The sequence below is a fragment of the Anopheles nili genome, chromosome 2 (assembly GCF_943737925.1).
Source record: "Anopheles nili chromosome 2, idAnoNiliSN_F5_01, whole genome shotgun sequence".
Taxonomy (NCBI): domain Eukaryota; kingdom Metazoa; phylum Arthropoda; class Insecta; order Diptera; family Culicidae; genus Anopheles; species Anopheles nili.
The window spans coordinates 54,232,006-54,247,313 of NC_071291.1; the positions used below are offsets into that span (position 1 = coordinate 54,232,006).

General features: G+C 46.6%; 1 protein-coding gene across 1 annotated transcript in view; it reads right to left on the reverse strand.

Annotated features, from left to right (window-relative positions):
* Window positions 1–14,072, reverse strand: part of LOC128726151 (atypical protein kinase C) — a 58,144-nt gene extending 44,072 nt beyond the window's left edge. Inside the window, exons 1-3 of the mRNA XM_053819944.1 lie at window positions 13,993–14,072; window positions 13,632–13,872; window positions 11,962–12,439 (exon numbers count right to left, since the gene is read on the reverse strand). Coding sequence (XP_053675919.1) covers window positions 11,962–12,439; window positions 13,632–13,872; window positions 13,993–14,072 — 799 coding nt within the window. The remainder of the gene's footprint in view (window positions 1–11,961; window positions 12,440–13,631; window positions 13,873–13,992) is intronic.
* Between the last annotated feature and the right edge of the window lie 1,236 nt (window positions 14,073–15,308).

Below are 15,308 nucleotides of genomic sequence, written 5' to 3' on the forward strand. Positions count from 1 at the left end.
GCTATTGAAGAATATAAAAAAAAAATCAGACCGATTTCCATATTCATTGATGCACTCGCTGGCTTGCGATTCACTTCTCATTCCTCCACTCGTATCATGTTTCACTCGAAAACCACATTTTCCATCGTGCTGGATTTGTTCAAGAGCTTGCTTTCAACTTCTTACATTTCCCGCTGTCCGGTTCTGTTCTGGTACCGGTCGGTTGCCGAAGAGAGTGAAAAAATTCCGCCCACATACACACAAAGTTACGGAAAAACCAACGCCCCAAAAACGCACCGAAAAAGTTCGAAGGTACGTTTTTAATGGGAAAAGTTTCTGACTGGCTTCTGGTTGGGCTGTTGCTACCTCTTTGCCATTGGCGATTGTTAATTTTGTATTTTTCTTTTTGTTTCTAGCGGTTTTACCAGTTACCTCTACCTATATCAGTTTTCATTACGGTATGAATAGCAATTTTTTTGTTCTTTAAATTTTTGCCCAACACAATTAAAACGAAGTTAACTATGGCATAATCAGTGATCAACATGTAGGACGGTGAAGCTTTTTTTAGTGCTCTTTGAAAAATGGAAGATGAAAGCATGCAGGAGCATTTTAAAAATTCAAAATCAGTGATTAACAAAACTAAAACGTCAGACATATGTAAAGCAGCTATGATTAATTTCATGTAAAATGATACACATTCACACAATTTATTACTTTTGTGGCTTGTTTTTTATTTTACACAATCGTGGCTGATAGAATGCCCAGCCGCACGCTCAGCAAACCGCAAGTACTCAGTATGGCTTTAAAAAAAACCAACCATCATCGTCCTTCCTGTGAGAAATCAAGCCCGAAATGAATCACAAGTAAACGTTCAAAGCAAGATCATAATTTATTGTCGTATCGGAATTAGAGCTGCACGTACCTACCACCCAGGGCTCAAACCACAAAACGCTCAGCAAGCTTCATTAAATCTTAACTCTCAAGAAAGGAGCACTACAAACACGCACCGGGGCACGTGCTACGGGGTTCGTGCGCTAGCACAGCAAGCAAGCTCGACAGGAAATGCGTGCAATAACCGCACACAGGCCGGCCCGCGTCGAGGCTGCTGAGAGAGGGAGCTTTAAAAATCAAACCTCGCCCCGGAGGCGATCATAAACCAGAGCGGCGGCAGCCCTTGGTGCAAAACACTCCTACATGTGTGTTATTGACCCATAAATTCACGCCAAATAATGGCTACCCAGTTCCGCACCAACAGCAGCACGATAGGCCCCGCGCTGGTTTTGGCATTGGAAGGAAAACGCACTACGGGTCACGAGAAAGGAAAACAAAATCACGATACAACAGGGTGTAAGAGGACCGTCTACTTCAAGGCGATGCCGCAGTTAAAACTTACACATTAAAATACAATTTCTTAAACTATCGAGCGAAGCTCAAACAAGACACGAAACGACATTTAATGAGTGTAAAAGTGATCCAAACAACAATAAATATAGCCACCCCCGCCAACGAGGACATGCTTCTAGGTAAACATTTTCACATATTGGCGTTTTGGAAAGATAAAGCAAGAAATATAGACACAGCATATGGAGCTGGTGCTGCAAAAGAAAAGAAGGATATGCTGAGCTAATTTATGTCCTCGTTCGCCGGTCCTCAGCCGTCGTAGGGAAGGCGGCACACACTTAAGAGCGGCAGCAAATTGAGGTTGAATGATGTTGTCACGCTTCAAGTGGAGATAACGCCAACACGAACACACACACTCGCATAGCCAGCCGATTCAAGCCAATGTCCTCATGCTCCAAGAGTTCCATAGACCACAACACGTAGCACCATCCCCAGGCAGGCTAAAGTTTGCTCCTTGGGGTTATACCCGTGGAGTATGTGCTCAAGTCATGCACCAGCAGCAGTAGCGCCATATACTGGCAAGCGCGATCGATCCCGCAACCGAAGCGCCAGAAAGGGAAGTATCGTCCTTAGTTCGACAAAAGTTCAGCAACACTTCACTGCCGAACGCACGTGCGGGCTAGAAGACGAGAGGCGCTATTGAACTTGACTTAATGAAATTGAATATAATTACACTCGAAGCTACTCAAACCCGTGACACACGTGAACCGGTCGGAGGCTGCCTTCCGATGGGTGCGATGGACTTTGATTGACCTCCAAACGCTCAAGTCACCGGAGCACGGGGCTGAAACACTCCTTGATAGCGTGGAGTGATCGGTTAAGTTAACCCAGTGGCAGATATTTATCGCATCCCATACCAACACACGCACCTCTACAGACGATGGTATTTTAATATACGAAGGACGTACTCTTCATTCCATGCACCCATCAAGCGAACATTAGTTTTCCATCAATAAACCCCCGTGGAGAACGTTTCCTCTCAGGCCGGCATCGCATCACTTAACCCAGCGATTCACTTATTGGCGTTTTCTATTTCCGCTCGCCCATCCCGAGCGGATCCGACACGATCGAACCGGCAAGTGATTTTCTTTTTACCGTTTGTAAAAGAAGAAATACTTTCCCCCTCTCGAGTCGCCGTCTGCACAAGATTTTCCAGACGCTCGGGTTCGATTAGAGTGCGAGTAACATGAGACGCACAGAGTACGAGGACAACGATTTATGGAGCTCTCTAAGGAAAAGCAATGAACCGGATGCAACCGTCGGAGTGCAGTGCAATTATCGCTATCGGGACAAGACATTAGAAACCGATCTATACGTTTCGCAAATGCTTCATGAGGGTTGCATTTTCTTCTCGTCCCTCTTGGGAATGATTGAGCGGTTGAAGAGGACGCATAATTAAAAGAAATACGGATCGTCGGTGACGTCAGTTGAAAAAGCTTCACGTAAAAGCACTTAAACAATAGGAGGATGCAATCGAGCATCGAAGCATTTCATTACGTTTTAATCCTTTCATAAAATCAACAATAGTATACGTTTAAGAGCGAAATAACTTACAAAATATACGATTCCTATCCTCCCAATCGATTGCTACAGTATTGAAGACACCTTGCAGCAGCTGGGTTCAAAATAAGCAATCAAATCCACAGACCAACAGTGTTGTTCCGGGGGTTTTCCGGAGCGTCCGGTCTGTCGACATCGGGCAACATCCAATTTTTTCCCCCATTTATCGACCGGATATGATATCATCATCACCATGTCATCTTTCGAACGGAACTACACCTGTTCTTAACAACCTCCCGCCGACGAAGAAGTCAAACACGAATGGCAAGTAAATGTCCAACCGTTTTCCGGTTCCGGTTCCGATGGCAAACGAACAATCGCATCTACCGATCGCGCGCCCGCCGTGGTCAAAGTGGAGTAGAAAACTGTCGCAGTGGATATTTTCCATCCGCATAACGTGGCACTTTTCCTACCGATGCAGCAACTGATTCAAAAGCACCACGACGAAAAGGGCTTACAATCAATTTGCTTCCGCATCGGCAAGATTTAATGATAGGAAATTCGTTGAATGATTCCCAAAGAAAACTTTCTTTAATTTTTGCCTTGTTGAAATGTATTAAATTTAATAAGTCAATAATCACCCATTAATCAGTAGAAAAATACATAAATTCATTGTGGCGTTCATACTTGCGATTTTTAGCTGATTTTAAAACTTTGATAAATTTATATCCATACCTGAAATAGAAAGCAAATTTAGTAATTAGAATCATTCAGTAACAAGGCGGCTTACTTAGAACAAAGAAAATAGTTTATTCTTCATAGCGATAATTCATCATATATAGACTTCGAGCGGACGCTAATTTACAATGCAATTGATATAATGCTCTTAAAAGCCATTCTTTACCGTGACTTATCATCATTGCTTATCATCGAACGCGCACAGCAAACTAGGATGAACAATACGCCACAGCCCATCCGTTGCACCAATCCGAACCCATTTCATTCATTTCTTGGGCTACAATTTATTACCTTCGTGTGCAATTTATTTCCTTTCCGATGCTCGGAGGCCATTTTTCTAAAAGGTGTGTCGCTTCATCCCTTCAGCTCCGGCACTAGCACAGGATTTCTGACGAGATGGCGCCACACCGGACGGGGCAAGAACATTTTATTGTTATTACTTTTTCGCAATCGATCTTTATCATGGTGTGAAGAGGGAACGCGCAGTGAGAAAAAAAACTGCACAGAAATGCAAGCTTACCGCTTTGCACGCGATACTGACCACCAGTGGGATTCGTGTCACTAAGAGAAAAGCGTAAAAGTAAATGAAAATTCATCACACAAAACCATCTCCAGCGCGACGAACGAACTCCAGACCACATCGTATCGAAAGCCAGGTGAGCACAATGGAAATGGATGGACGACGCCGTACCTTCGGGCGGCTGCAGCTAGTCGCAGCATGACAAACGGGGCTATCGAGACTAACGCTGCGCCTCGATCATCCCGGTGTGGTTTATTCCCGTGCAACGAGAAGCCAAAAAGTAAATAAATTTGTCCCCGTGCGCTCGCAGGCTCCTTTCCGCACCGCGAACATGCGCAACTAACACACAAATGGGAAACATAAAACAAAAGCACAAAGCGTTACGACGAGATCGTAAGCCACCACATCGCTGAGTGGGGACAAAGTACACCATCAAGATAATTCGAAATGGAGCATTAGTGCGACAAACCGGGGGAAGAAATTTGCATAAAATATCAACCGCATGCTTCTGCCAACTAATGCCACTTCCCATCGCTGGGAGAGAAATGAACAAGGAGAGAGATATTTATAGAAAGAAGGAGTGAGAAAAAGAAAAATCAAAAAAGAAAAAAAACATTACAAAAACGTACAGCTAACAGGGAAGGAACAAAAAAGAAAGTCACTCACTAAAACACCATCACCGAAATTAATCGTCTCAAAATTGACTCCAACACGAAACGAATTGACTTCGAGCGGAGTGGAAGTGAAAAATTGCCGGGAGAAAAAGCACGGAAAACATTCCGATACGCTTCTTCCAACGTTCCCATCCCACAACAGATTACGATGATCATTATGCCGGTGGATGCTGGCGAACAACCAGGCGGCTCCATCGGCTCACTCGGTAGGACGGTGTTGTCCTTCCTTTCTGTCGCCGTGCGTCGCTGCGGATAAAACCCAAATCCTACATCAAACTGGTGAAAATCCCACCTCCATTTTGCTCCGCTCTTAGTCATTTACCGACTGCTAAGCTGCTCGTAACCGGACGGAAGGGTTGGCCGATGGGTTTAAAGGATTTAATAAAAAAAGCCACGCCCGCAAACGTGACGGTTTTTTCTCCTTCCTTTTTGCTCACCTCCTAATTTTGCCGAGCACAAAAGAGGGAAACCTCTAACGTCGTACTGTAAATGTGAGAAAGAAAACAAAAACCTTCCCGGCAGCTTTACTACAAACAATGCATCATCCTGTGTACGTGTACCATAGCTTTTTTTTTGCTACCACAATTTTTTTCTTTCCTTCGTTTCAGATTCTTTTTGGTTTTCTCCGGCAACGAAGCTCCGCGAAGGCCGCAGTGAAGAATTTGATCCTACGCTCTCGCACAGTTCCGATGATTGGACGACGGTGACACCACCCGCGTTCACAAGATCTCCTCTTGCGCGAACCCTGGCGGAAAACGGGTTGTTTTCCACTTTTTTTACACCCGTCGTTATTTATCTTATTCGCGGAAAAGCAACCCATTGTCTGTAGGCCAGACCCCGATGGCAGGACATTCGCTGAATATGAACGCGGGTCTCGGGTGGAAAAATCATAAATCAGTGTGCAATTGCGAGGCGAATTCATTCGATTCTCGGTTTTACCGCGCCATACGATCACCACTTACAGTTTCTCTCGGAAAGGGGATGTTATACACCGGACGCTAAAATACAAAAAAAATACACCGAGGATATCCGTAGCGATTGGTGAGAAAATGGACACCCTAACAGGATCGTGAAAAGCGCTTCTATGAAACAGCCACACGCAGGAAATTGGAAACCGGGTTTGCTTTATTTAACTGAAACTAAATTCTAGTGGTAGATTTGAAGAGAATTTATACACAAAAAATAGCTTCAAAATGTAAAATATTAAAACCATGTAACAAAGTACAAATAGAACGTGTCAAAAGATGTAGTTATAGCGTTTACGAACATAATAGTTTCATAATTGTATCACATAAATATATCGAGAACTACATCAAAAGAAATCCTTTACACATCATCATCTTTATAAAGATGTTCCAGCATAACCGTTACACCTGCCTATATTAGGGTAAAAACAAGAATAATAACCCATTTAACTAACAGCAAAAAAAAAGCAAACCCCCACGCCGCCTAGACACTGACAAGCTCATCAATTATGTCCTGCCCACGCTAGACCGCTACATCTCACATGTTCGCGTCAAACACAGTTTGTGTGTGTGTGTATATGTGTGTGGGGAAGCAAATGCGTTCCACAACGATGCGAGAAATTTCCCAGTCACAAACAGCTCTTTTCCACTCATCGGAAAGATAACCACGAGAAAGAAGAACCGGCGAGGTGAAATTAGAGAACATTTCCTCCGGCGACCGTACGACCGCAATAACGGTGGAAAATTAATGGCGATGCAAGGTGATTTGATTTGCCCGACCGCTCGCTTCACTGGTCGGTCCCGCCTGTCTTTATGAAGCCATTACGGTGCAAATGGAGAAATCAAAATGAAAAACACCCCAGAGCAAACGCGCGCTTTTGCGGGCGTCTTAATATGGCGTAATTTAATAATGAACTCCTAACCGTCCCATGAATTTTCCTTCAACAAGAGTTTTGCGACCCAGCTAAGGGGTGACATTGCGTTCTAGAAATACGAATGAAGCTACAGACAAAAAAAAACACTGAAAAGACCAGCCAACCCGTCTGATTAGTGCGATATGAAATATAGGTTTTCCACGATCGAATTATTACTGTCAGATCGAAATAAATGAACCGGCAAGATTGCCCAAGTGAACGAGGTCAGAGAACCAGACGGTGAGCAAGGTGCTGGAATGACAAGCTGGCTGGAAGCGACACCTTCGGCGATTACCATCGTTTTCCCACCAACGTGGATGCTGTTGAGCTGATGTTTTTTTCCCATTTATTTTGCTTTACTAGCCGGCCAAAAATCCACGCCCCAGTGGTTTGAGGTGCTGCGCAAGATAGATGAGTGATTGGGGATGGTGGTATAATAAAATTACGGCTCCAAATAATTAATGGCCAATTGATATTAATCGAACTAGTGGGTGAGCGTATTTTACGCTCCGCCATCAAAAGCACACCTTTGCCGATAATGGACCCAGGTGAAATAAAGCGAACAGCTGTGATTAATTTTATTATTATTTTCTGTTAGGTCACCGCGTGGATCCTACGCGATTCTGGATTATTATTCAATTGCAAACGGCATACTGCTGCTATACTTTATCGCATCTATCTGTCGATGATGAGTCTGAAACCACTGGTAAGCAACAATATTTTCATCTAACGGAGGGTATTTCCAAAAAATGTTCGAACTACAGTAAATACACTTCGAACCACCGTACACCTTTATTCAAACTTAAACACTACGTCTGTAGCGATAAAAAAAATCCTTATCGGAAAAAAAACAAAACACATTACAATACATCAAAACGGCAACCACGATAATCCTCCCCATCTTTTATGATACAGCATAGTATTACATAAAACCCGTACCGGGGCAAATAAATAATTCCATGTTATAATTTCTAAGGCATTGCTCGGCTTACGGGACATGATTTACATGCCTATGGTTTGCAAATCATAATAGCTACTGGTATCGTGCCAACAAATATTGGAATTAGCGAACGAGCCGGGGCGAACCTCGAGCCAAAAGCATGAGAGAGAGAAAAAAGCAAACCGTTGATGGAGAGGAAAAAAACAACACAACACGCTCAAACGCGCAGCAAAAGAATAGGAAGAGCGCGCCATAGCGACAATGAACGGGAAAACTTTTTTGAAACATTACGTGTCGGGCGAACGTCAACAAACGGTTAAACCGTGGCAAATTTATAAACTTTTTTGACAGCCCCCTGCGAGGCTGTCATGCAGGAGGGTTTCTATGGTTTTTTTTACTTTTTTTCGGCTGCTACACCATGATGATCCGTTTGTTTTGATCTGTTCGGAGCTTATCCCATCCCGTTTGCTACCATGCCCAATTCCAGTTCATCCCCAGCGGCTATGACATTGAAACGGCTCGTTGATGGCCGCCATAGCACAAAACATCCGGTTGGGTATGGAATAAAAAAAAAGCACCAAAACCAGGACCTCTCGAACCGGCCCGAGCCGGTTCTTGTTTTTGTTCGCCCTGCTAAGAGGGAGGAAAAATAAAACAAACGGCACCCTCGAACATCGAGTGGGCGCCAAACGTGAAAGGCCAATTTCTCCCGCGTCGTGTGACTTGTGCTCAGAAGTAAATGGTAGCTCTCATGGGCGCTTACGAGTGGCAGGGCAGGGATATTCCCTTTTGCATCTTTTTTTTTCTTTCTTTTCAGACGAACAGCTCCACACCGCAGTTGACCATATCGCTGCCCGGAGACGGCGTACATATTTCAAAAGCGAAAAACTTTCGCCCGCGTAAATGGTACGAATGATTTATCTAGTACCTTTTTTTTTCTTGCCTAGTGTTACACGGGGCGGGCTCCAAGGCTCATCTAGCCCGGCGGTGGGTAGAACGAACTTAACACTCTCTCTCACTTTCTCCCACCTCTCGCCGACTATCGCCCTATCGCCACCAAGAGCCCTGCGCGTGTTATTTCTTTATCCTTCTTGTTTGCGATTTTCTTCGCGAAAGAAAACATGTACCCACGGACGAAGGACAAACCGGACGAGCAGACGCCTACAGGCGCTCGCAAGCGGCATGTTTTGTGTATCGAAGGCTCAAATTTGGATCAAATTTCCCATGTTTATGTGCCAAGGCTCGAATGCGAAGGCCAACGGTACGCCAGCGGGCGCAGAAGGGCACAGAAGGAGACAAAAATGTAGGTAACAATATACATTCCGTGCGCAGGGCTGATGCTGGCGAAAAGCTTCCCATGCCAAAAGCATTCACACACGCACACACGTACTCACACACCAACAATGGATGCGTACTTTTAGCTTGTAACGCTGAGAGGCAAAAAAAACGGAAAGAAGGACAAAAAAATCTCCAAAAAAAGGCGATTCTGATGATGGGAGAATATTCAAGAAGGACGCACACGGTGAAAACAGGGCCTCTCCCGTCCGTCACCGCAACGAAAGCTTCACACCATTCACCCCACCAACGAAATTGACTGTAACGAATAAAAATGTCTCATGTTATTCCTTTGCGCAGTGCTTTGGCGTTCCGAGGGTACCATTTTCACTTCCCAACTAAAGCAAAGCAAAAACATTCCCACACAAGCCGAAGGAAACAAATACCATCAATAAAATTTGAATATTTCCTCGAACCGGAATTGAGATGTGCGCCGAGATTGAGCCACAACCGGGAGTATCGTGTGCCATGTGTGTATGTGTGTGTGTGGGTGCCCATCAGGGGCAGGATAAAAGAACAACCGAGCCGAGGGAAAAGAAAAGCGAACCATCAAAATTGCCAATATTTCAATCCATCAACAAGAAATCGAAATCGAAAGGCCCCGGTGGAACCTAACGATGCGACAATTGCCTGTAATGATGGGTGGAGCCAGCCAAGGAGCAAGCCACTTCCGGTGCGGGACGCGAAGGACGGCTCCGTGCACCGATCGAAGGCTGAAATATTTATACGAGTCAAGCCCAACGAAATGTTGTAATCGTTTTCGCCCGTGCGGCAGGGAACGTTGCCAGAAGAAAGTTGTTTTTGCTCGCATTTTCGTTGTTCGCAAATGGGATGGATGCTCATTAGTTTAAGTGGGCCCGAGTCGGTTAGGTTGATAACGTAGCGCAAGCTAGACAGCTGTTTCAGAAAGCGGAACGGCCCCACAACATCCACCATCTTTGTTAGCAAGGGGACCACTTTTACTGACAAATTACTAGCGAACAATAAATTAATTAAACTTCTCTCTCGTGAATGATCTATTTATGCGATCATAATAAATCACTTTAATAATAGGAGATTCTGAAATAAATCTTTATTCAATGTAACTTTTAGTATCCGTTTACATGAAAATGTTTGAAAGCAAATTCTACACTTATCTTTCCGAAAGTATACAAACTTAAACTCTAACAAACCAATAATTGATCTATTTCGCAATTTACCCAAATTGCAGCGCCAGTTCGCTTTTATAGTAAGGTTCGTGCCAAAAAAAATATTACTATCTTTTCCAACACAACCGTTACATTTATAAGGACCTTAATAAAAGGCTAAAGTTACAAAAAAAACGCGTCCCTGTCAAACCATTATCGAAAGTGCGGTACGTGCGCACGGTTCCGCAGAACCGAAAACGCTTAGCACCGGTACCGAGCCACGGCTGGCTGCGGGACATGTTAGGCCACCCAATTGTTGCCGGTTACATCGTAAGTCAGCCAAAGTGGTCGAAGCCTTCGGTGAAAGGATGGCAGTACATAAATTCTCCTCGACCCGGTGGGCAGACAAACGGGTCGCACATTGTGCCATTCGAGAGCGGCGCAATCATGGATGTTATCTCACAATAGCGCTTGTGGGAAAAACCGCCGCCCCTAAACTTCAGGCGACATTTTGATGTTGTTGCTATTATTTTGTTGTTTTTTTTTTTTGCTTCGTATGAAGCAATATTCACCCGGTAAGCTTACATTCCTGGCGGTTAGAGCTTAAATTGTTACGCGATGGCATGTTTTGTTCGATTCGAACCAGCGATGACAGGAGCAGCTTGATGAAGCTAATTGCTGAAATCAGACGCGCGTGTGGTCGAAACACATAGGAATGACAGATTTTTTACAATGAGTATTTATTGCCTGATAACAAGAGACTACAGAAAAGCAATAAAATAAAGCTAAAAAACGTTGGCTGCTATGTAGCTTATCAGAGTGAATTCGAAATATCTCTCATGTTCGCATGTTCACTCATTAAAGCCACTATCAATTAAACGACTCGCGCACAGGCGAGTGCTGCATCAGCAGTGATACAAAAGGCACGTCCGCGCATATCCTGCCAAACGACCCCGAACCTAACCCGAACAATGGCAGCAAGATGCCATTTTGCTAGACAAACGAGCGATAGAGCCAAAACGCTCCACTGGAGCGCAAAGCATTCCCAATTCGCTGGCTGCAGCTTCAACCCGCATGGAGCGATCGACTGCGTAAAGCGGTCCAGTCACGTGTGCAGTGGCGTGAAACGCGTATCCTCCGGACGCGACCGGTTCGGTCTCGCGCCATTCACCGTACCATGCGCTCACCCTATCACGTAATTTCGCGAGTTATATTTCTCTCCTTTTATTTTTTGAGCGAAAGGGGGTTCAAATCCCGTGTTCACCAGCACAGGCTGCACAGGGAATCGAGCGCCAACCATTACACGTAGGATGATGCCGTCCTGAAGCGAAAATAAACGATCATTTCCAAATAAACGCCTGCACCGTCACATCCGCTCATAAATTCGTCCGCTGCTTCGGTGCAGTCGGAGCGCAACGGAACGGAAGTTCCCAAACCGTTTGAAAATTGCAGTAAATGCAACGCGTACGTGAACATACCCGCGTACCCGGTTCGAGATCAGCACATCGGTGTAGCACCGAAAAACCCAAAATCATGCCGCGAAAACACAAATTAATCGTCGGAGCGAATGAGGTGGATTGGTGCAAATTTCTACCGAAATTTCAACGTTATAGCCAATCCCCACCGAAAGGATAACGCACCTGTGTTTGACGAACGAAATCCGTATCCTTTTTGTATGCTTTTGAGCAGACATCAGACAGCAGATCGCAGTGACCCACGAACATACAAACAAAGCTTTAACACAGCTTCTAATCTAAGCCCACGCATGCTATGTTCTGTTTTCATCACTCAACTAAATAGGTTTTTGTTGAGAGCGAGAGAGAGAGAGAGAGAAAACAAAAACAATCCCCACACTCGCGATTGCTTACCTGTAGCGTAGGCCGGTTCGATTTCGTCCTCCGAATGCATTTGCGGCGGCGGCACGATAGGAATCTGCACCGGAATCGGCAGCGGCATCCGGTCGTAGTGCGAACACTCGATGTACTCCAACCGACCCTGGCTACCCCCGAGTATGCTGCCCCCGCAGATACCCACCCCACTGCCGACGCCCCCACCACCAACGCTTCCACTGCCACCGCCACAACTCCCGGGACCACCGCCAGGACTCGAGCCCGAACCGGACCCATGGCCCGAACCGGACCCACCCGTCGATCCCGGACAGGATCCGACCCGGCTCAGCGAGGGCGGTGTCGCCGACGTGGACATGTAGTGGTGCGTGTGCGGGTGTGGATGAGGTACCGCGTAGTCACCGGTGTCGCGCAGGGAAGTCCCACGCGTCAGCGTATTGCCGGCCGATTGGATCGAAGGTTGCGTCGCCCGGCAGATGATATCCGAAAGCTGGTTTGCCTGTGGTTCCGAATCCGCCGGACGGAATTGACGAAGAGCAAGAAACACACATATACACACACATACACGGTTAGCGTAATTAGCAGCAGCGGCAACAACAACAGCAACAGCAATCACACCGGGACTGATCTGGTGGGATGCGAGGTGCGATTGGGGAAAGGAGTGACACACACACACACAAAATAAAGCGAAAAAGAACTCAAACTCAGCAAAAGCAAGACAAGGTGCCTTTTGCTGCAATGCAATCCGACCGAGAATGACGGAGAGCAAGGGAAACGGAAGCGAGTCGGACGGCAAATAAAACGCAGGAACATGAGGAGAGAGAAAAAATAAAAAAGGGAAGCCCACTGAAGGGAGCCATTGCTATAGTCCAAGGATAAATGAATGCAGGAGGGGCAGAGATCACCGAGATTTAAGGACCTGCTCCATCGCTTCTCTGTGTCGTCATTTTACTCTATTTTCCGTTTTCTCTATCACTCTCTCTTTCTCTCTTTTTCGCTGTGCAGCTTTTGGAGGGGGTTAGTTTTCCCTAGTTGAGATGCGATGGAGTGGAAACTTAGCCTGCCACGGGACCAAGCGTCCGTTTCAGCGCAAAACCGGCCTAATCGTCCTTTTTCCAGGCTCAAGTGATGTATTGCTTTTGCGTCCGAGCGTTCGACATTGATGAACGATCGGAACGCGTGTGTGGATTAGGCGTAGTTTATTGTTCTCATTTTTTTTTTCAGCCATTCCACACACGCAAGCTAGAACCATGGCAAATATGGTCGTAATCACTGATTGAACGGTGCAAGGCTGTTGACGTCATCAAAGCATCATCAAAGGACCTGCCTATACCTTCATCGGGTGAGCATTCAAGAGCAATGAAGAATTTTGCCTTAGCCTCAATGCCTCAAGGTGTATATCAATAAAGGACACATCATTTGCGCCTCGAAGAAGTGACAAGGACGACGGAAGTGACACCGAAACAAACGCCATCACCCGGCAAATGGTTTTCCGGTGATCTCGCCGCTCGAATGTTTGTACTATTCTACCAGATACTGTGCTCATCTGCGTGGTGGTTGGGGGCTGGGTTAATTCTTTCGACTTTCTGTGAGGTGCACAAGCAGCTGAACCCAGCTCGCCCTTTCCCGAGCGTGGCGCGAAAGTAACAAACCTCGACACACCCCAGCGCGAGCGGTTGGCATCGATCTACCTGTGGACTATCAAGTGACTGTCTACGCGAGAAGGTACAGGGTGTGCAGGGCAGCTCCGGTGGCAGCTGCTCGATGAACTGCGGACTGTGACAGGGACTGTGGCACGGACTCGAGCAGATTTGCTGCTGTTGCTGTTGCTGCTGGTGCAGCTGCGGCTGGGAGCCGTTGCCGCAGATGAGCTGCTGCTGCTGAATCGGTGGCAGCTCCACCGCCTGCGGGCAGGTGTTGAGCGAAAGGGCACTGCAGTGCATCGAGGGCTGTTGCGATTGGCTCGATGCCAGGGTGTACTGCTGCTGCGGCAGCGGTGGTTGCTGCTGCTGCTGCTGCTGGATCGGCTGTTGATAGCCTTGGGCGTGATACTGGGTTTGAGGCAGCTGCGTGTTGCGCCGAGGCGATCGACCGCGATCGACCGCCGTCGCACTCCAGTATCCCCAGGCCATTTCGCTATGCTTGTCGCTTGACGCAACACCTAACACGTCGGGATAAAGGGGCGGGATGGGGAGGGAGGGGCACTCGACACTCAGGTGCTACAGCACACTGCAGCAATCAGCAATTCAGCTCAACGCGTCGACACTTTGGCACACCGCGCGCGTCCGTCGCCCGGCACTGGCACTAACCGGATCGGCACCTTACACACAATGCCTTTAATGAAGCTTTTCACCACCGCCTTTAGGCCCTTGCTACGCACACTCTCACCGGGAGGACACTTTGCACTGACACACTCACAAAAACACACCAAACACACCAGCACCTTGGAATGGGAACGAAAATGCATTAAAATTGCATTGACATGCGGCACTTATTTTTGGAAATCCTTTCGTCCTTTTATTTTGTTCTTAACAGTTTTACAACTCAGCCATAGCAAAGCTTGCGCCATGGGTGAATTTCAAAAAAAAAACGTTGAAGGTGTGCTTTCCAACCAACCAAATGGGTACATCAAAACAGGGTGGGCGAAAAAGGACGAAACAGAAAAACATGGCTAACAATGGTGGGCGACGAGCATGCTTGTCGATAGCGTCAACCAGACAACAGTAGCGGCGCCGACGTGAATAATAAATACGTCCATAATGATGATGTGCATCCCGAATGCGGACGAACGACGATGGCATTCCGCGGCTCCTCCTGCACCAACCAGTGTGCACCATATTAAAAGCAAATCCTGCCAGACGAAACCACCCAGAAGAACTCCGCGTGGTACTAGAACGAACTCCAATAGTGGCTTTAGCCACACATCGTCAAATCTGGAACATCTCAGAGCGGCCCAGGACCTGTTTCTAGTGGGTGCGTTTCCCCACTCACGACCGCTTCTCTTCCACCGGACCCATTGTATCTGATCCCAAGCTCAAGGCTAGCTGCAACCTACAGCGATATAAATCGGAGAAGTGGAAGCGGAACGAACGAAGCGTAAAGCTAGGAACTAAGGAAGAGAACCCCCGCCAGAGCCAGACGACGATGACGACACTTGCTTACACACACACACACACACACACACCAACATATACGCACACATGCACGCAGACACCACAGCATGAGAATGTGTTTTCTTTTCTCCGTCGGGGATGCATTCATATTTTTTTTTTTGCGCTGCTAGCTGGTGCTTTGTGTGTTGCAGCCCTTTCAGGCGCAGCGGAGCGCACTTAACCAGGCATTTGTGACACGCAGCTAGCTGGCAACCG